The sequence below is a fragment of the Megalops cyprinoides genome, chromosome 7 (assembly GCF_013368585.1).
Source record: "Megalops cyprinoides isolate fMegCyp1 chromosome 7, fMegCyp1.pri, whole genome shotgun sequence".
NCBI lineage: Eukaryota > Metazoa > Chordata > Actinopteri > Elopiformes > Megalopidae > Megalops > Megalops cyprinoides.
Window position 1 is genome coordinate 21,913,635 of NC_050589.1, and position 22,106 is coordinate 21,935,740.

At 44.0% G+C, this 22,106-nt stretch overlaps 1 protein-coding gene across 2 annotated transcripts in view; it reads left to right on the forward strand.

The window, feature by feature from the left end:
• cacna2d2a (calcium channel, voltage-dependent, alpha 2/delta subunit 2a) overlaps positions 1-22,106 on the forward strand; it is a 240,171-nt gene that overhangs the window by 150,277 nt on the left and 67,788 nt on the right. For both annotated transcript variants that reach the window (XM_036532940.1, XM_036532941.1), the window contains exons 5-6: positions 8,952-8,996; positions 21,283-21,424. In XM_036532940.1, the coding sequence (XP_036388833.1) occupies positions 8,952-8,996; positions 21,283-21,424 (187 nt within the window). The remainder of the gene's footprint in view (positions 1-8,951; positions 8,997-21,282; positions 21,425-22,106) is intronic.

The window sequence follows — 22,106 nt, forward strand, 5'->3', positions numbered from 1 at the left end:
TGCCACACAGTTCACAGTTGTACATGTGTTTGTGTGCATGCATGTGCATGTGTCATGGCCTCAGTCTGCCTGACACTCGGCTCAGATCATGAACAAAACAGGTCAAAGGGAAGAGGTTTAGATAGTGACTCCAAGTTGCCACTGACTCAAAGCAAAATGAACTAAGGGTTTAGGATTAAAGGTTATGGTTACCTGATATCGAATCACTGATTAGAAGAGGATGTGGGACATTAGTACAGGTGTTGGTGTAGTGGCACTAAGGAAGACTGCACAATTATAAAGTGGATAAGGCATAAAGATAAGCACTATTAACTGTGAATGAGGAGGAACTGAAAAAAAAAATTGCCCTATATCCCGTGGTAATGCGAAGATGTCCTCCCTGGCCTGGGTGTGGTGTATGGGGTGGGAGTGGAGGAGTTGTGGCAATGGGCTGTGCCCCAGTGAAGAGGTATAAAATAAAGATTTAAAGGCAGTGCAATGGCTCCACTTAGTATGACTCAAAGGTGTGTAAATAATGCCGGTTAGCTACCATGCTCTGGTGATCACTCTTTATAAATAGCTCCTCAATTAAGCTCCATTTCCAGGCAGCCGGGCAAGCAGGCGGGCAGGAACTGTGCCTCTCACTCCACCGGTGTGCGGCTGCTGAGATAAGTGATTGCCAATTAGTAGGCCAGGCTGTTGTTGTTGTTGCTGTTGTTGATGATGATGATGATGATGATGATGATGATGATGATGAGGATGTGTGCACACAGATCAGTTGTGCAGAGGGGCCAGGGTAATGTCCGGCATCTTCCTGTGTGTCACATTGCTTGTTTGTCTGTCTGTGTGTCTGTCAAGGCCCTGGATTGTCCCTCTCATACTGCTGCTGTGCACAGAGAACCAGCACTGACTGCTAAACTGTGTGTGTGTGTGTGTGTGTGAGTACATGTCTGCGTGTCTGCTGGTATGCATATGTGTGGTTTCCCTTCTGAAACGGCCAAGGTCACCCTGTCCCTCAGGTGACGTCTCTCTTCACAAATGCCGCGCCGATCAGATTCTCATCTCGCCTATCGGCCAATTTGCATCTGCAGCCCTCTGTCCCACATGTATTCATTATCATAACATTTATATAAATGAGCCCGAGGCGCAGCGAGTCAAGGGTACTATCACAGAGTAGCGTACTGGAGTTTTGGGGTTTAAATGATTTGAGTCTGCAAATACGACAGTTCCCTTTTATCTGGCCTTCCTTAATCTCCCCACTAAACTGTCTAATCAAACAAATATATGCATCTGATTTGCAAAGGAGGCGTTGTGTCTGTGGAACCAAGCTGAGACCTGCATGTGCTTTTGTGCCCTCTCACCCACGGCTTTGTGGTGTAAGTTTGAGAATAAGGAAACAGCACAACAGGCACAAGTGAAGTTACAGTTACAACACAGTCACAGCCAGCGGTGCCTCCTCCTCTTTTTCCTCTAAGGTCGAGGAGTCGGAACAGTTCCCGCCTGTGTCTCTGAGAAGCAGAACCACAGAGCAAAGCCTCAGTGTTTGAAAACCTCACTGTATTCAGTCCTCCCAGATCTTTGATTGTGGATAAGGAAACACAAAGAAATAAAACAACGCATGGGGGGGGGGGGGTCACTTTAGACAATAAGAGGAGTGAAAACAAGCATACGGATGCACTGTCAGACAGGATTAATGTAAGCATTCGCATCTGTTTATGCAGGAGCCCGTTAGGCTGCTGCTCACAGATCCGTCCCATGTCACTACCCCCCCCCCCCCCCCCCCCCACACACACACACACACACACAGACACACACACAACCACATTCCCATCTCCGAGAGGACATGGGCAGACCTGGCATTTCCACTGCCATCTCAGCGTCTGGTGACAGAGCAGCTGTATGTCCAGGTGCGTCTCGAGGAGGCTGAAGAACAAAGCGAGGATATTTTCCCCTTCATCTGCACAGCCCGTTCATTTCTGGAAACTCTCCGATGCTCACATCCTCTAAGAAAGAGCAATTGAGTGGGGGGGTTGCTGAAGTTGAAAGGAGCCCAGGCCTCAACCTCCCCTGCCCTCTATTGTACAGACCAATGGAAGAGCAGGATTGCTGATGATGTTGATGACATCCATTCTTATGGAGAACGAAAGCACATATACAAATTACACGCATGTTCCAAGGTCACTTTAGATTGTTCTCTCAGAGAACACATGAAAGCAAAGGTACAAGGCATTTAGCAGTTTGTCTTCATTCACATTCAAGTTCTTTGCTGTGTCTTAATACACTCAGGCCAAACACTTTCTCTGGATTTGATTGCCGTTTTTCTGTTTCAATCCGCTATTGAAAACCAAGCCCCAGAAAAGGTCCTTTGCATCTTTTCATTACCTTTATCTCTGAATAATTCATCAACATTTTCAAACTCCCAAAATGATCAGAAGTTGTTTTTGTGGCTCCTGTTTGTTGGGTGTAAGCGGCAGTGATCATCTGTGGCCCCATGGAAGTGGTGGGATTGCAGGTAGAGTTCTGGCACTGCGCTTCATTAAACATGTGCTTAACCCTTGCCCCCCTCCGCCCCTGCCGAGACCGAGGGCCAACCGCTCCAGATGGCCACTAATTGGGAAGCAGACAGGCCCATCTACCCGGGGGGTGATGGGAGGTGGCCTGCGTGTCCAAGGATGCCTCTGTGTATGTGTGCGCATGTGCGTTGCACGTGTTTGTGAAAATGTGCGAGGGCAAAAATTGGCTGACATGAGAGATGATGCCAAGCCTGAGCTGGTGCTCATTGCCCCTGTGTTAAAAGGAGCCAGCTTTATGCCCACAGTAATTGGGAAACCTTGCTTCTCATCCTCCATCTGAGAAACAGGTGGATTCCAGGTAATGGGGGGAGGACATGAGTGCTGAGGGGAACTGAGATAAGTCAATGGAGACATGGGCCTCCCACCTCAAAGTGTCACTCTGCTTTATGATGTATGATAATGTATGATTTCACAGTTCCCACACATTCATAAATTTGCATACCTCCTGAGCAGTATGATAGAATTTGTAGAGTGCTTCACACATTTACGTTGGCTGCCCATAACTTCAGATTCAATAATGCCCCATAAAACTACCCTCATGAACACTAAATTTTAAAAAATGAGAAGAACGTGTGAGGTGAACAGAAAAATCCAACAGAGGGAATAAGTCACAGTTTTTTTACTAATGCATATTTGTATGCTAAGCGCTATATTGTTATAGATAACAGGATATAACAAAATTTATATTTATTCCCTTATCCCAGATACTAAGTGATCTGTCTGAAAGAAATGTCCCCCCGCCCACGTGTGCGCCTGTTTGTTAATACTGCCATTTACATCCAGATAGCTAACTCCCTAGCTGTTGACATATTCATATATATGGGGATTAAACTGGCCTCAGGTCTATTGGTGAGGGAGAGACCTCAGGTCTGTTGGTGAGAAAGAATCTTGTTCCCAGCAATGTTTGTAAAATTCAAAAGTATTCAGACAACTGTTGAAGCAGTTTTCACATATAAGCAGGGTGTACTGCAAAAAAAAATTGTTATAAAGTCCCATTTTCGTAAAAATAGGATTTTTTCACTCCAAGTGCTTGTCTCACGCTTGCTTAGATTCAGGGTACTGAGCTGTTGTCAGGTCTGTTTCTTGCAGAAAATTGTTCAACAGAACAAACATTTAATTTTTATGAGTGCTGTTGGAACAAAAAAAGAAAAACCTCCATTCACTGCCTGTGTTACTTGTGACAGATTTGAGATCTGGTTACACCCAGCAAAGCTGAACATGACAGGAGTGAGCCATCTCATACCCAATAAGAAAGATCTCTGAGCTGACAGAAAAGCTGGCCCTCGGTGCGCCTGATGAAAAAGAAGCTCCGACCCCAGTAGAGGTCCTCGCCTCTGGCACCTGCCAGCCTCGATCAGTGCTGTTCATCTTAATTGAATTTATGAAGCCTCTGAAACTGTGACTGCAGCTTTCATTAGGATCGGCCTGGTGCGGCACACAGAGGCTTTAGGAGCCCAGGGTTGACATGTCTGCCCTCCCATCCAGAAAGCATCATCTCTCCTTACAGCACCTCCTTCTGGGGTTCTTGAGCCATTGTCCTGTCTTTAATGTGATTCTCAGACTGTAAACTGGAGGGACAGTGTATTGCTTTCTTTGTTGCCTCTTTTGTGTGGTTTGAATTATTTTACATTTTTTCCAGATAGCTCATTTATGCAGTTGGATATTTACAAAGCAGGTTAGGTACCTTGTGTAAAGGAACAGGAGCAGAGGCCTACTGTGTTTTAAACATTTAGACTGTGGACAAATTTGTTACCTATTGTTTCTGTAACAGATCACTAACAAGTAATTTGACTACATGATTACAGGATAACTTCCACAATTTGAAGGGTGTCTCTGAGGGAGAAATGGCACAAATCCATGCAATTTAGGTCATCTGCATGTTACACTGTTACATTGAAACATTACTCCAAATGCAATGGAACAACCACTATAACCCTTGAGGAGCCTTTTTGAAGCTCAAGAATTGGCAGCTATTTCCAGTGTTCAACAGTTGAAGAGTGTGCAGTCGATTCTGAGGGGCAGACAGCAGCAACACCCTGGTGTGGGTTTGTCCCATCCATCAACATAGAAGCAGCACCTTTGTGTCAGAGAGCTTTTATAGTGCCTTGACAAAATGACTGAAAACGTAGCTGGGCTAAACATACAGAGAGAAGGTGAGGGACATATATCACCTTGTTGCTATGGGTGGGGGGGGGGGGGGGGGGGGATTGGGCAGCAGAGGGACACCATCAATCCTGCCATTTCTGCAAAACACCATCCGCAGCCAGAGGGCCGGTGTCTCAGCAGTGCAGAGCTATTTTCAACGCCATGTGGCCATCCCCCCCACCTTCCTCCCTTCCCCGCCTTGCTGCTCACACCCTCCATCTCATGGAATCATAGCCTGTGGCATAGCTTTCTATGGTAAAACGGGGGAGCGTGGGGTGTGGAAATGGGACAGTGAAAAAGCATGAAATGTAAAGGCGGCACCCTGGCCTGGGCAGAGGCAGTGCACACAGTCACCCACCCTGTACAGCAATCTCACATGCTGCACGCTGTCTCGTGCCGGTTACAGTGTCACCATTTTTGTCATTTTGCAACTTTATTTAGCGTGTTTTAATCCCAGATTAATGTTTTAATGCATTCCTGAAGTCTGTTACAGTAGACGTGAAGAAGTGATACTCAGAGTTGGCGGGCAATCAAAATCTATTCAATAGAACCACAAAGCAAAAAATCTATAGACTTTCCTGTGAGAGGAATGACTAATTTAATCTTATATCACTTTTTGTCATTACTTCTACATTTTGTGTGTGTGTGTGTGTGCATGTGTGTGTGTGTGTGTGTGTGTGTGTGTGTGTGCATGTGTGTGTGTGTGTGTGTGTGTGTGTGTGTGTGTGTGTGTGTGTGTGTGTGTGTGTGTGTGTGTGTGTGGAAGCAGAGTCGTTCTTCCAAAGTGAAGCTTGAGCCACAGGAAAAGTGTCATTTTCACAAGGCGTACTATCCTCAAAATTTTGCGCTTCTCAGTGATAAAAAAAAGACTGTTGAAGTGTTTCCCCCCACCTTTCAAGGGTGCTGTCACTGTGTGAGCACTACAGCAGACCCTTGGCCATTGCCAATCTGGAGAGTAGGAATGAGTGGCCCTCGCCAGCATAACCACATTACACACTTTGCTGTATGGCTTATGGAATGGCTGGAATGGGTGCAGCAATCTACCTCTCCTCATCTCCTGACCATGACCAATGGAGGAAAAAAAGAGAAAAAATTCCAGACCGATTCATGCCGCCAGTGCCCTTGGGAATGCACGTCCTTGTCTGAGAGAGAATAATAACAAGGCGGGTCCCAGAGAGGCCACGCACGACGGTGTAGGGCCCGGACAGCAGCGTGGCAGACCTGCACCGCGATGACTGCTGGGCCACCGCTGTGCTGCAGATAAGAGGGAAGGTTTGTCCCTTTCCTGTGGTGTTAGAAGGCAGGGTGGCGGGGAGGTTGGGAGCGTTTGGGGATAAACGTGTTGCAGCTGATTCCATTTCCACACAGGTTTCTTGCTTATGTTTACTGTTAAATGGGACAAAACATTTAACTTTTTGTCACTCTACTCTGTAATTACTCAGACAGGACATCTAAAGTGCAAACAAATGGCGAGCCGCATGCAGTCATTGAGCAGCATCAGCCATGGTCTATAGTGTGGAGTAGTGCTCTGGAGGACCGGGCTTCTGACCAGAAGATTACATGTTGGAAACCTCGTTTACCCTTGAAGCAAGGGACTTTGCATTTGCTTTGTCCCTAGATGCCTGTCCTGATGTATAATCGGGAGTTAAATTGGAAGGTGCAGACTGCTATAAAGTTGTGTGAAATTGTAGGCTCTGCAAGTCGCCCTAGATAAAGCTGCCAGATATGTGAGTGAATAATGTCATTATTGTGAACAGCCAGGCCTGATCCCGGCTGGGACCCCACTCTGTCAGACTGACACCCTGCTGGTCTAGCAGCAGTGGAGAGCCACGTCAAAGTGCCACATTAGATCCGTGGATGTGCCAACAGACGCGTTCTGGACATTTTTGCACAGTATGAAGATGGGGCAGCTGTAGTCCAGAGTGAATTCAAAATAATTTTCAAATGAGGCCTGGAACACTCCCACAGGAATGTAATCTGAGCCTTCCTCCATTCTACCATTCTCCACCTGTAATATAGTTATGGCGCTACAGATATACTATAGTTCAGGGGCAGGCTCAGTAGAGCAGACTTTTGTGCCGTGGCTTATGCATCTGTGTTTAATCTCAGAGGGTGATGTTGCACTGCCACATTCAAGGGGAATTCTCCAGGAATATGCATCCATTATTTTCAAAGTGGAGCCAAGCTGTCAAACCGTTGCAGCGACTGACGTGCATTCTGTTTGTATTGTCAGTTCTATTTTTGGAGCTTTTAATATTCCAAGGCGCAGCGATGGTTCTCTGGTTCTAATATTTAATCTCAGATCCCCTTTCATGTGTATTTGCACTACATTGATGCCATTGGAGGCTCTCCCAGATTCCTTTAATAGAAAAGGTATTTCGACTCCCTCCACAGTGTACCGTGTCCAATCGAAAGCTATTGCATGAGGCTTGACAGATAGGAGGCTTACTCTGAATCTGGGAGGCGAGACGCGGGCAAGCCCAGCGGTGGGAGGGAGTTTGCTCCTCAGACAGAGCGTCTCGCTTTCTTTCCACTCTGTCTTTGGGACCGACTCTGATAGAGGCGCAACAATGTTATCATACCCACTCCCTGTGTGATCGCCTCCTGCCCCCTTTCACTGCTGCCATTGAGACTTTACTCTGAATAACCGTTTCTACTTTGCTCGCTTCCCCTTTCTCTCCCATTTGCTCTCCCTCTCTTTCTCACCCTCTCTATCTTTTTCTCTCTCTCTCATCCCTTTCTCTATTTCTTGACCCCCCCCTCCATTTCCCACATCACTTTTTCTTCCATCTCACTCTCTCTCTCTCTCTTTCTCTATCTATCTTTGTCTTCCCACTAAGTTCTTCAAGTTGACTTTGCAGCTAATGTTCTCTGTTGCAGTTGGACCAGGTTCTTCCTGGTGGCTGAGACTGCTGTTTGGACTAATAGCTGGTGTGTGGTGCACAGCTCTGTCATTAATGCCTTCCTTAGCAGAACACACTCCATCTGCCATCATGAAATCTGCAGAAACCAGTCAAGTAAAAAATGAAAATAACCCCAGGCAGTTTTATTAACCCCAGCAGGATTATTTCCCTTCATCTGGCTCCTTTCTATTTTCTCACATGTTTATTTTGTCTCTTTCTTCATATATTTATTTGTGTCCTCACTGATTTAAGTTTGTGGTGTTATTGGGGAGGACTGAGAGAAATGTGCTGGTCCTTTATATTTGTCTCTCAGGTGGGACTGAGTTGGGTTATGATAGGGGAGATGGAGTGAAGCGGGTTAAGGTGGATCAAGGTGGAGTGAGACAGGTTAAGGTGAACAAAGGCGAAGTAAAGTGGAAGGGTTAGGTCTGGGCAAGGTGGGGTGTGATGGGTTTAGGTGGACAGAGATGGACCAAGGCTTGGAAAGACTTGGTGGGACAGAGTGAGGTAAGTTAAGGTAGACTAAGGTGAGCTGGGATGGAATGAGGCTAGTGAAGGTTTGATGAGGTGGGGTGAAGCAGCGTATAAGGTAGAGTGTGGTGGATGAAGGTTGAATGAAGCTGGCATGTGTTGTGAACAGCAGTGTTTTTATTGTGTTGCAAATCTTTGACAATTGTACTTTCCAACACAATAAACAGCAGCTTACAATTTATTTATTAATGCAGTGGGATGAACCACTTTACATTGAGCAGTTATAACCAACAGCTGAAGAGCTTGGTCACAGTATTTTTGGGGTGTTGATGGTGGTGTAATGTCCATCTTTCACAACTCAAATATCTCTGTCATCCCAGTACCCCTTTACCAAACCTGAATATCATCACACCAAGCACAAAGTGATTATGGGCGAGTGCTAGAGGATCTTGGAATCTCAGAGAATCAGAGTCTTGTTTTAACACACAAGGTCAGTTCTGGGCAGTTCTGACAACCAAGCGACACACTAGAAATTCACTAGAAACACTGAAATATTATTTCCTACTATATACTACTCTCAGTACAATTTACTAAAGATACACATTCTTAATGTATTGTGTGTGTACAGTACATCATCCTGTGTTGCTTAACAAAGGGCAGGCCTGAGAAAACATTGCTGTGTGTGTGTGTGTGTGTGTGTGTGTGTGTGTGTGTTCTGTTATTTGTGTGAGGAAAACACATACATATGCTCTTATGGGAAGTGACATGTTTTTATAAGGGCTATGTATTCCTAGATGTATTCAAATGCTGTTGTTTTTTTCTGGTTTTGTACATTTGAATAAGACTAAACACTCATATTTTCCTCCTTGTTTTCTTTCAGGAGAGTGACATTGAGTACTATGATTCCAAGGGAGACACAGACTATGTAAGTATTGTTAATTCATGTGTTATTGATTTGTCTTCCATCGCCTCCCATTCGGGCTGAATGCAGCAACCATTTATCCATTTATTGCTCAGAATTAGGGAAAGCATAGTGTTTCACACTGACTTTCTCTGCAAAAGCCTGGGTTCACTGCAGCGCGTGTGCAAATCAAATTCATTTGTAGCTCTCCTACCTTGGCTCCCCATACTGCCGTTGCATACCCTATGTTTCAGTCAGATGAAACCATGCCAAAGAACAAGGAGTATCTTCAGTTTGTCTTGGACCATCTTCAGAGCCAGACACTGGCAAATGAGTACTAGAATTTTTGGTGGACCCTGCGGCGGTGAAATTGCATGGGGTAGTTTTTTTTTAAATAAAAGGAGTTTGCTTTCAAAATGAGATCTCTGCTCTGTGATCACTGTCCACAATGAGGTTAGCATTGCTGTCAGTATGGTCTAGGCATTCCATCCACAGGGAATGTCCTGGAATGTTCAGTGTCATTTGCTATCATATCCTTGAGGATGTGTCAAGCACGTCGACACCCCTCCCCGCTTTTATTTTTTCCTCTCAATGTCACAAGAACAGCCGATGTCAAGGCATTGATTTATTGGCTGTTAGGGGAAATATGAAATTCCCAAACTACCAAAGCACAAAGGTAGGAATGAAGGTGTGAATGAAAAAGTGGAGGAAGAGAGAAGGAAAAGGAGAAAGAGAGAAAAAAACTAGGGTTGAAGCATAAATCAAAGGCGAGGTTGCTGGATGTGATTAATGACAAATAGTTAAGAACCTGTCAAGACCTCTAATTGGAAGAGATCAGTCATCGTTAACATGGCAGTCAGGAAGGCCCGGCCTCCCTCTCACCTCTCTGACCTAGAGTTCATCCCTACTGGCTATGGAGCCAGTGATGTCAGGCTGCATAAAAGCCCTCCCACCCCTTTGAGCCCTGCCATTGATCAGTGCTGTTGTGCAGTTAAATTGTCACTAATTGCCATAACAATGCCTTAATGGCTTTGACTGTTTGTTGTTGGAATGGGTCTCTTAGCTCATCTTCCCACTTCTTCTGCCCCTCCTGCTGGTTGAAAGGGATAGTATCAACTGTGCAATGTCAGCTCTGTGATTCTGACAGCATGCTCACCTATTGGGTAGTCCCTAGGAGCCCCTGCCTCTGTCATATCAACTGCAGAAAAAAAGACTGGAGAGTGAAAGTTCACTAGACTAGATAGGATGTCTATAGATGCTCTGTCAATACCTTGACGGCAGTTAATCTTGATTTTTCGCAGCGTGATTCAGCTGGACTTTGCTACATGCACCCCATGGATGGGGTACCAGTCAACAGTCCACACGCCCTTTTCAGCTTGCAGTACTGTGCCCCAGGTAGAGGGGCAATGGATGGTACTATGCAGGGGGTAAAACCTACTGACTCAGTACTGTCAGGTCTAACGCTGACAGTATATCTATGAGGTTCCTGCTCAGTGTTAAAACACGTGGATGGGCTGGGTGTTATCACAATATAGCCAGTGTCCTCTTTGTCACATACAGGCTACGGTGCTGAATGGCTCAGACAAGCACAAACCTGTATTAAAATATGTTAAAAATACCAATGTGCCATTATATTTTATGTAAGAGCAGGAACTGTCTGTTCCTGTGAAGAAAATGGAGGAAAAGATGAACGTATGTCAGCCCAGCCTTTATTATCAAAAGTGCCTAGAATCTTTACTGCCATTCACTGTTGAAAGAAAGAAAAACCAGGGGTATGTTTATGCCTGTTGTTTGATGGAGTGGAACTGACTGACAGAAATCCAGTCATCATTATGAAGACAGAGAGTGGCTTTTGGGGAATGTGTGTGTGTGTGTGTGTGTGTGTGTGGGGGGGGGGGGGGGGGGGGGGGGGGGATAACCATCAGCAGTCAATCACCTTGTTGGAATGTACCCCCACCTTCCTTCTTGTACCCAGATTTATAGCATCGCCTCCCATCTCTCTCTGCCCCCCAGTATAGCCACAGAGCACTGCCCTGCTTTTCTTGCCAGCCTCAACCCCCCCCCCCCCCCCCCCCCCCCCCAACACACACACTCCTTTGTACCCCCTTGTCTCCCCATGAAAACACAGGCCAGCAGCATAAGGGATCTGACAGCATCCTAAGGATCTGGTGGAGTGATTGATGATGATTTGTGAGTGAGGCAGGAGACTCTTAATGCACATCTGACAGTTGCACCATGGGCAATACTTCCAATGTTTGCTCTCTCCTGTGACTCTGTTGTGATTTACCCATGGGGCATTGTTTTTCACATTTCCATATATTGGGTTGCCCCAGGGATGCTTGTGTCTTGAACAGCGCAGGCACATTCTTAGACCGTCGATTCTCTGTCTGATTAGCATGGCCACAGGACACCCTTAACCTGGTGTATACGTTTGGATTCAGTTCAGATAGTTCATTTTGGACCATTTTTTACCTTTCACTATGAGCACGGATTGGTTTTCAAAGTCTGTGTGTCTTCTTTCAGTTCCAGTAGGTCTGGGCTGGTGCATGATCACCCCAAAATGCCCCCTCTCTCTCACAACTCAGCTTTATAAGGTGTATTTGTGCAGGATGAGGTGGTAGAAGGAACAATCTGTGCTCCCAGAGATGTATTAGGTGGGAGGAGAAGCATTGTGTTGTTGAAGGTGTATTAGTCTGGGATGAAGAGTGGGAACAGCACCATGTAGTAGAAGAAGTAATAGCAAAGGGAAGGAGCAGAATAATGGTGAAAGGAGGGACCAGGGGAATACTGTGCCTCTGTAGAGAGCATATTAGCATGGATGGTGTGGGAATGTAGCTATGGGTTTTCCAAGGGGATTATTTTACACTGTGTTGCTCAGTATTGTGCTGTAGAAGTTGTGTACATCTCTGGGAAGAGAGAGAATCGCACCGTGCTGTGGGAAATATGTAGATGCACAGGGGGAGAGAGAGTAGAGAAGAGAGGGGAAGCAGGTCTACTCCATCGCTGCACCTTGCTGTAATGACCTTGCTGGCAGAGTGCTGTTTCCCTTCATGCCATTTGTTTTGGGGGAAGAGAGAGGAAAAGGGAAACAGAGCAACCATTTGTTTTGTGAGGGGGGTGAGAGATCGAGGGACAGAGTGACAGAAAGGAGGGGACGACTCCTGTCTGCAAGGAGAAAAAAAAATCAACTTTTCTAACTGAGAGGTATAAAAGTAAATAAATAAATAAATGAGAGTCAATTTATTTTTTTTTAATGGAAAGGATGAAAGGCCACGGCTGCCTCAAATTCTTTACTTTTCTCGGTCTGTCCTCCCTGGCTCTCCCTCTGCCCCCGCTCTCTCTCTGTCTCTCTGACTCAACCTGCCTGCAGATCATGTGGATTATTCAGTCCATTGACGTGGATCGGGGCTGAAGCGCTCCTGAATGCTGACAGGGGGCCGCCGCTGCCAAGGCCACAGAGTGGATATGACAATACAGCAGTCTGTTATTTAAAAAAAAAAAAAAAACCAGGAATGAAAAGTGAAGTGGGGATGGCTGGGGGGTGGAGGTGAGAACGTGTGGGGAACGCAGGCAGATTGGGTTAGACACAGAGAATGTCAGCCTTCATGCATCCACAGCCGAATGTTGCCACGCCCTTAAGGGTAGGGACAGGGACTGAACAAGATGTTTTGAGAGTAGAAGTGGAATTTCACAGTTAGAAGTTTTCTTGTATTTCTTCTTTCTGGTTAGTGTGAATTCAGAGGAAAGAGATGGTGATGATGATGATGATGATGATGGAAGAACTGATGGAGGAGAATGGCATTGACAGTTTGAAGAAAATGGTGGTGGAGAAAACTGGTGGAGAAACCCTCTGTTTTAAGCTGCTCTGCTGTCTCTGCGTCTTGGACTATGTTTCTGTGTCTATGTGGTCTGGGCTGTATCTGCATCCTGGATTCCGTCTGAGTGGGTCATTCTGAGAACAGAGCACATTTGATCAGGGAGGTCATGGAAATTCTGCATCTTGGGATTTCTGTTCCATCTGTCTCTGTTTCTACCTGCATCTGCTCAACTGCCCCCCCCCCCCTTCCCCCACCTACACACACACACACACACACACAAGAGCTCTTATTATTGCATCTCCTCCTCACACATGCAGCTGAGCAGCCACAGCTACACAACCCCACAGGGAAGAAGCCAACATGAGCGATGATTATGAGAGCTGAGAAAACAGGGGAAAGAGAAAGGTGGGACTGAAAGAGTCTTCAAAGTGTCATTTTTGGCCTCCTCAACCTTTAATTAAACCTTGAAAACTGGGGAGATAAAATTAACAAATTGGGTAATGAATCGAGCAAAACAGGTGGTAAATGGCTGAAGAAAATTAACCAATCAGTCTTTCCTGTGTGGATTTATTTAGCACCTAATTAGACACTGCCTTGGTTAATTATGATTGGGCTCTTACAAAAAAAAAGCTGTGCTAAAATGACAGCCGTGGAAAAAACACAGAGGCGAAGAAATAAACAAATAAAACCAGCCGTCTCCAGATTGCAGCCATATTGGGGTCAATTTCAAGTACAATTACATTGACTGTTAAACCAGGACTGGTAAGTGAAGCTACATTTACCCTAACATTGCAATCTGCATCTTCTTTAGAAAAGAAAAGAATCAAGACTATATATGTTTTTTAAGATAATGTACTTTTGAAAGCACATTTTGGATATCGATTCACTAAAGTGAGTGGATGTAGCTGATTGTGGGAAAGGTATTATAAAAATCGGGGTCAAACAGTTCACTGCCTGTGAAGCTTCTGTTTTTTTTAGCCGTCTCCTTTGCCACTGCCTTTAATGTATTCTAATTGTAATAGAACAGACTGGCGTCAGGCCCCATCAGTGCCTCATTAAGAATGAAGAGATTAAGAAGTGCTCGTAGGAATCCAGATGCAAAAGTGACAGGGGGTTCAGCCTGAACATTGCCCTGCTCTGATATGTAATCAAGCAGCCCTGTGCCTCTCCCCCCCCACGCGTTTGTGATGTAAGCACAGTGGAAGTTTTGTCAGGCGGACTCTCTCTGTCGAGCCACATCAGGTACAAAGGAGGCTCGCATCAAAACTCCTTGTCCAGTGGACAGAAGTGCGTTCATGTTTAATTTCCCACGATGCGTTTCACTCTGCTTTGTCAGTAAATCCTAGCTGGTTTTGGTCAGTCCTTTCTAAGCATCCTCCAGCTTAATGAGCCTGTCTGATAGAGCTTCTGACTGAAGGGGCTTTTAACTGTTAGTGCCCCTGTCCTTGGCTGCCACCAAACAGACATACACATACGTGTGTTTTCAAAAGGTTGGCGGGCAGGAGGGTCTTCCGAAGTGTGAGATCCATGACACCTAAGCAGAGCTATAAGAACACGTGGTAATTACAAGTGTCTTGTGTCTTGACTTAGCTCTGGATCATCTTGGCTTACCAGGGGAAATAGTTTTACTCCAATGCATGCATCGCCTGTTCTAATGTTATACTGTCAAAGAAAGGACTCCACAAACTCCCTCTGGGAAAAAAAAGCATCTGGATGGTAAACTTTTTAATGTGAAGACAGGATTACAAAAACAATAGTTTCATGGAGACACCAGAGAGGAGTGTGCAGAGAGGGGGATTGTGGAAGTGAAAGGCTAAGCGTCTGACTATTGACAGGGCTTTTCTGAGCAGGCTAATAAATACAGGATGAGTGTCAGGGCTTTGGCTGGCTTATTGGGACCTCTTAATGCATCAGAACAATGCACATGCTCTCCACTACACTATCACAGGGAGGAGAAAGAGAGGAGCAATAGCCTTGGCAATATATGGGGTTGCCATGACAACACAGGGATGGGGGTTCATGAAGGTGGGGTACCCAGGACAAAGGGTAAACCATGGTGATACAGTAAACATAAAATAAGTTAGTCATGGTATTAAGTAACCAGGATGATGGATGAATTATGGTGTTGGGTATCCATGATTAACATTTACATTTATTCATTTGGCAGATGCTTTTATCCAAAGCACCTTAGAAGTAAGGTACAATACAACACAAGAGTAAAACCATACAGTGTCAACAATATTAGAACTACTGCATGACAAAGTTACAAAGGTTGGCCAGGCAAGGTACAAACTACCAGGTAAAGCTAACAAGTGCGTTAAACCATTACAACCAAACCATTTTATAGTTTAGTAGGAGATAGGGAGGAAGTGTTTCAGGTGCTCAGTTGAGAGCAGGAGAGCTGTGTCTTCAGATGTTTCTTGAAGACAGAGAGGGGCTCAGCAGAACAGATGAGGTGTGCATGAAGATGAAGACAATGACGATAGCTTGATTAGAATGATGGGAGCCCATGGTTTTTGGGTTATTATGACTATACGTGACTCTTGGTGTTGGGGATCATGAGAATAGGTAAGACATGGTGCTGAGTAAACATGATGATGGAGGCTTATGATAATAGCTTCATTAGGAGGCTGGGAAACAGTGGTGTTGGGATGATGAGACAGTACCTGTAAAAAGGGCCTAGAAGAAGGGAGACCATGAAAATGAAGTCCATTTTATTCAACTCCTTTTTAGCTGCATGGATCCATCTGTCTGCCTGTGAGCAACTGTCCCCACCTTTCCATCTCCCTGTCCACCCAACTCTCTGCTTGTCTATCTGTTCCCATGTAAGACTCAGCTTTGCTGTTCAGAATAACGAGTTGACAGTGAAGTACTTAACTGAAATCAAATGGCTCACTCTGAGTGTGTGCATTTGCCTGTATGCGCATGAGAGTGTGTATACTGGTATCTGTGTGTCTTGCGTGGAACTAAGAAAGCCATCCCCTCTTTTTGGTCCTCCATCCTCCAGCAAAGCACAGGACACTGTTCACTCCCAGTCGTCATATTGGCATTCTGGAGGGGCATCCAGCAAATTCAGTCTTTTTTTTTTTTCAACCCAACAACAGCTTGTAATTGCATTTTAATAGACAATTAAAACCAGGCCATAAATCAATGTGCGGCACCAGGAGTATGGATTGAATCTAATTTTGCTAAAAATATTTTGGCCAGTCAGTTCTGTTTTTATTGATCCATCGCTGATTAACCCTTCATGCTCTTTGCTCTGGGTGCATGCACATCATTAGGATAATGATAACAGTGCTAACAGCAGTAACATAAGATGTGATGGGATAATATTATTAAAATAGGTTTTAATGTTTCACAAAGCCTACAGAACAAATTACAAAGAAACCATGGACATTGTTCAATGGATTCTGTGTTAGTGTGCAACATATTAATTTTCGGTGGATGAGCTCCCATCATAAAATGAGTTGAAGTGTTTAAAGGATAAAATCAATATGTAAAGTTAGTGTGTCTATGTGTACTTGGAGCATCTATTATTACAATCCATTTACCAGACACCCTTAAACAAGGAAAATTAAATATCATTCAGTGCAACACAGTGTAGATGATAAAATAGTAGTGTTGTAGTGCTGTGGTTCACTTGTATGTAGGGGTTTATTGGTGTAGGCTTGCACTCTGTTTGTGTGTGTGTTTGTGGGAATGCTCGCATGGGTGTGTGTGCCCACTTTTGCACCTGGCACCATCTTAAATTCTCTGAGGAAGAAACTAAATAAATAAATAAATAAGTTTTGCCAAAGGAACTGTTTAGATCTAGATCCTATTTATTTTTAAATTACTGGCCCTAGAAACGGCAAGGTTTCTCTTCAGTTGATAGCTTATCAAGATTGAATCCAAAATGTCACATTAATGGAGAAAGATTAAATTCTGAATGCCCTTCATCCTCTTTTGACATTTAACACCTCTCGGATTTTAACGTGAGGACCCAAGGCGCCTGACAAAAATCGCTCCACTCAGCAACCAGCACACCCCAACCCAGCTGCCCAACCCGGTGGGGGGGGGTTGTGGGGGAGGGTTGTCTTGGGTTCACTGAATAGCTCACAAAATGTTTTGGCCTCAAATGCTGTGTAACAGAGATTCACTGGTGCCAGTTATCTAGTTGATATCAAGGGGAATTAGGCAGAAGAAAAACCAACAGACCAAATTTAACTTCGTTTTTTGAAGTTTTCCTAGAAAAGATCAATACGGTAAATGCTAGCTCTTGAAAGAGCCCTCTCACACTGTCATCCAATCCTGTTAAAAGCATTGCAGTAACGCATTGTCCATTCCCCTGTGCCCCATGGTCATTCCAGGCAAGACACTTCTTATCCGTTAGGAGACACCCTCTGAGGCTCATGGGAGTGGGAGTTTTTGTTGTTGTTTTTTTTTTTTCATTTTTTTAGTACATCCTTTTAAATTGGATTTGGATCTCTAGTCCTGATATACAGCGCATATAGGCACATCTTCAAGTAATGGCAAAAATGCATTTTTGAAATTGCGGTGTCACAGTTGTTGAAAGAGAACATTGTTAATGGGAATGTCATAGTGTACAAAATTTCCAGGCTTTGTTCTGTACTTTACTATGGTATCAAAATACATCTTGCCGCAGTTTCATCTGCATTGCACAGAGCAGTGGCTGAACTTTCCGGTGTGCAATTTAAACAGAAATTTCCTAGAACACATTCTACATTCACACTACCACTGCAGAGTTTGATTTGTTCCCTACACCATCATTCTGTAATGGACAGCAGGCACTACAGTTCTCAGCTTAGGTTGCTGAAATTCTCAGTACAAGACTTCATTTCAGACATGTTTTCCCCAAGTTTAAAACTCTTGAAAATGAGATGACATCAGTACATCTGAATTAAAGTGCACCATGTGTTGTGATAAGTGTTAATTATTTTATATCAGTTGAAAAAGACAGACAGATCTGCCATCAAAATTGCGTTTGGTCACCTCCTCCCCGGCATTCACCCGGCAACCGTTGATAGCATTTGGTTTCAGCAGCGGCATTAATCGTCGTGTTAACAAGTGTTGACAGAGAAAAGACAGGCTTGATTCTCTGATGAGGCTGATGAAAACATTACTACCCAGAGCAAGGACTCCTTTCTCAGATTGACAGAGATAGAAACTGTATGTCATTTCAACGCTAGCCAATCAATCAGAAATGAAGCGAAGCCAGAATCATCAATTTCTCTAAGCTGCTATTCATTATCAGAGAACACCACTGAATGGAGATGCATGCAGTGTTTGTTTGGCAGTTTTATCAGTGGGGCTCAGATAACAACCATTCAGGTGTCTGAAGTTGAAAATATATAAAAATATTGATTATATAAATTTTGAAAATGTTGAAAATATAAAAATGTTTTTTGCTTCTCTCAACCGTTTAGTCATGTGAACAATAGATGTGAGAAGTTCAGAAGTCAACCTCTATGAGCAGAACTTGGAGATATGTTTGGTGTAGAGTCTTATTTTAGAGTCTGTAAGATGAAGAATTACAAGTAGGATTGCTATAAACCAAAAATACAGACCTCTACAGGCCAATGAACTACAGTTATATGAGGCAGAGAATTTACCTTTATTAAATAATTATCCTGAACCTGTTTTTTGATTGTTTTATTACTTGATTAACAAATCTTTTTCAATCATAAAAACAATTTGATGTAAACTGACCTCTTTGGCATTATGAAAATTAGGGACCATACTCATATGGGACTATGTAATTGCTCTATGGTTAAATATGTATTATTTACAACCCCCCCCCCCCCCCTCCCCACTACTGTGTAGTTTCACATTCTTGTATAAATGTGTGTAATTACATGAAGTGTTGGGGTTGATCTGTGGCTACATTTAGGTTTGGGGTGAGGTTAAGAATTTCAATGTGGGTTAGAGGAAGAGTTGATGTTGGGGTTAGGATTAGGACAAGGATTAGGGGGAGGGAAGGTCTTGTAGGATAACCTGGGTAATTACATAATCCTGTTCCACATGAATTAATTTGTAAGAAGATGTGCACACAATGTAATTACATATTCAATTTAACATAAACTGTAACCAAATTAGGTCATGCAAAGGTAACTACCACATTAGACACAATTAATTAGAAAGGAATCAGCTGCCGATGGTTGATCCTAACTAAAATTGTCAAGATTATTAATGATGAAAACAGGTTCACGACTAACATCAGTTCAAAGTTAAGTTCCTTGCCTCCACTGTTTGTAGCTCACCAGCTGACACTAATACATATTTTATTAAACATAAAAATGGATGATTTGGCTGAGAAAAGGCAGCTGCAGAAATTATCTCTCATGGTATCTAGTTTTACAGAAAACCCAGACCTCTTTGATTCTGTATTTCTAATACAGCTGTAAATATGGGCTTCTCTCTGTACCATATATGTTAAATAGCTGCCTTTTAGAGATTTTTCCTCCATCTTGTTGGGAGTAATGAGGGTTTCTCTCCCCTCCAGGAAGCCTCTCCGACCCACCCCCCCCCCCTCACCACTCCCACCCCCAATGTGAATGTGTCTGTCCAGCCACTCTGCCCGGCCCCGCAGAGAGAGGCTGAGTGGCACTCACTCCGGGGGGGCTCTGTTTTTCGGGAAGGGGACGAGGAAGCTCACACTGTAATTAAGTATTGTTTGCCTTTCGTTATTGACAGAGTGCTAATCTGCGCGGCCCTTTTATGTGTTCCATGATAGCCATCTTTTTGCCGCTAATTGATTTTCAGCATTTTGTCTGCGGTTTAATACCTGCTGCTTCTGTGGACAGGGGAGAAAAAAGCACAACAGATGCTAAGCAGGGACCCATGAGTAGGCAGTACTTTCCAGGGGGGAAAGGCGAGTGGTTTGTGTGTGTGTGTGTGTGTGTGTGTGTGTGTGCGCATAATTGCTATTGTTATTTTTCTGATTACATCAAAAGGACTAAAGTGCTTTCCACAAATGATGTTCATGTTTCATAGTGGAGTGTTGGGCAGGGGGGGGGCGGCATTATGTAATGGGGGGGCGAGGTGGGGGGCGGTGGGGTCCTTTGGGGCTGCTGGATTGTTCCTAGGCACTGTGTTGTTGGAGATAAGGAATTTTCCAAATGTTCAGAATTTGAATGGGGTCCACAAACCCAATCAGAGTAAAACCATTTTTGTTTTAAGTGGGGTTGGCTGTGTGCTGCGGCCCGACCACTTTGGCCTGAGAGATCCAGCTGATTGGTGGAGCTGGAATTGAGGATGATTCCAGGGCACATTGTCAGAAGTGGAGAGGCCTCGGTGTGTGTTTGCCTTAACACACTGAGGGTGTAGGAGTAAATAAATAAATATATAAATAAATAAGATGAACTGCAATAAAGTGGAGCTGCCCTCAGCAAGCCAACAGGCAGCTGCAGATATGAAGGAAAGAGATGGAAGGAGGCAGGGGTCTGTCTCGCTCGTGGTTATCTCATAGACAAACCTGAGGTATCTCCTGTGGCAGCTCAGAGGAGGGTCAGAGTCAGTTCAGCCTTACGATGACAAACAGTTAAAGTCCCTGATACTTTGCAGTATGTCCCCTGATCCGTCTTACAGCTCTCTCCTTCTCTTTCCCTCTGCTTTACTGTCATATATGTTTTTTGTCTTTCTTTCTCAGTGTCTTTTTCATTTACTTTTTTTCCTTTGACCACCTCATCATCTATTCTTAAATGCATATGAAATGTTTTGCTTTGTCACTGAAAGCTTTGTTTACAAGTTTACCAATCCTTCCTTCTGCAGTAATGGTTGTAATTAAAAAGAGTTTTTTTTATAGGGTTTGATATTTATAGGCTTAGGAAGGCCATTATTTATATGTATTTCAGTAGTTCAACAGCCTAACACAAATGCATTTCTGCTACTGAGCTTAAGTTGGTGGATCTTTTGTGCTTGTGTTAAAAGAAATACTTGTCCCTGGATGCATGCTTCTTTTTTTTCCCTTTACCGTGTATTTTTGTATGTCATGTATGTTCAAATTCTGCTATTGGCAGTGTACAGTGCCTATTCCCGGGTAATGGCATGTTGTGTATATGTCTGTGTTGTTATCTGTTTGTGCTATAACTGTCATTTCCAGTGCTGAAATGGGGAGCTGTCATGCCATGCGCAGAGTGGCAGAGGACACAGTGATAGCTGGTGTGAAGCATTGTTATATGCAGGTGTAAAATTGTTCTGAAAATGGTGGTTGCCGAAACAACAGGTTGCCTCGCTGTTCCTCAGCCGCCTTGTTATCATAACGCAATATCGGTCAATGCCACAAGGAAGAAATATCTGAAATCTCATGGTTTTTACATGCTGTACTGTCACTGCAAAACTGAATAAAGAATATGTTTTGTTGTTCAGTAATGATGGAGAGTGGCAGTATATACTAACTGGCAGCCAGTTTGAAACAAGTGTACAGGGATGGAAAGTAACTATATGTGTGTGTGTGTGTGTGTGTGTGTGTGTGTGTGTGCTCCTCTCTCCAGTCAGAGGATGGTGAAGGGGAGGAGGCTATCATAGGAGACCGGAATACACTGAAGCTGGAGTTTGTGGATGATCCCAACTTCAAAAACAAGGTCAACTACTCCTACACGGCCGTGCAAATCCCCACGGACATCTACAAAGGATGTGAGTAGCACCCAGTGCCAAAATGCCAGCTTTCTCCTGGTTTCATTTGGATGTGGAACACAGTGTGGTGATGCTGTATTTGTGACAAGGTGTTTTGCACCAATATATACTGTATTTTTGCCAGCTTTCAGTGATTCCGCTTGTCACTCATTCTTACCCGACCTCACCAATTTATTTATTTATACACACACTGTATAGTCAATGATGATGTTTAATTAAGAACAGCACATGAACAACATTCTGGCTGATATTGCATGACCACACAGAGCAGCACACGTGGCTGATATTATACAAGCATAAAAAACAGCACAATCTGTAATAATCTGTAACTGTAATTTGAGAAAGGTATGATAAATGCAGGTGACAAACAGGGATGTCTCTGCTCTTCAGAGGCCCAGTGGTCAATACCATGACCATGTCAGACCCCTGTCTGCTGATGTCGGCTGGGGTGAGGGTGTTTTGGTTGCAGGAAGAAGGGAGTTGCATATAGAGGGGGTGACATTATGGGGAGAGAAGGAAAGAGAGAAAAACAGAGAGAGAGATTCAATGAGGAGGGGAGAGATGGGCAGAAAAGAACTGAGGGAGATGACAGAGGACAGACAGAAAGAAAGAGACACCTTAATAATAGAAACCGTTTAGCGCAAAACGTTTTTTTTTAATTATTATTCAGTTCTTTTCAGCA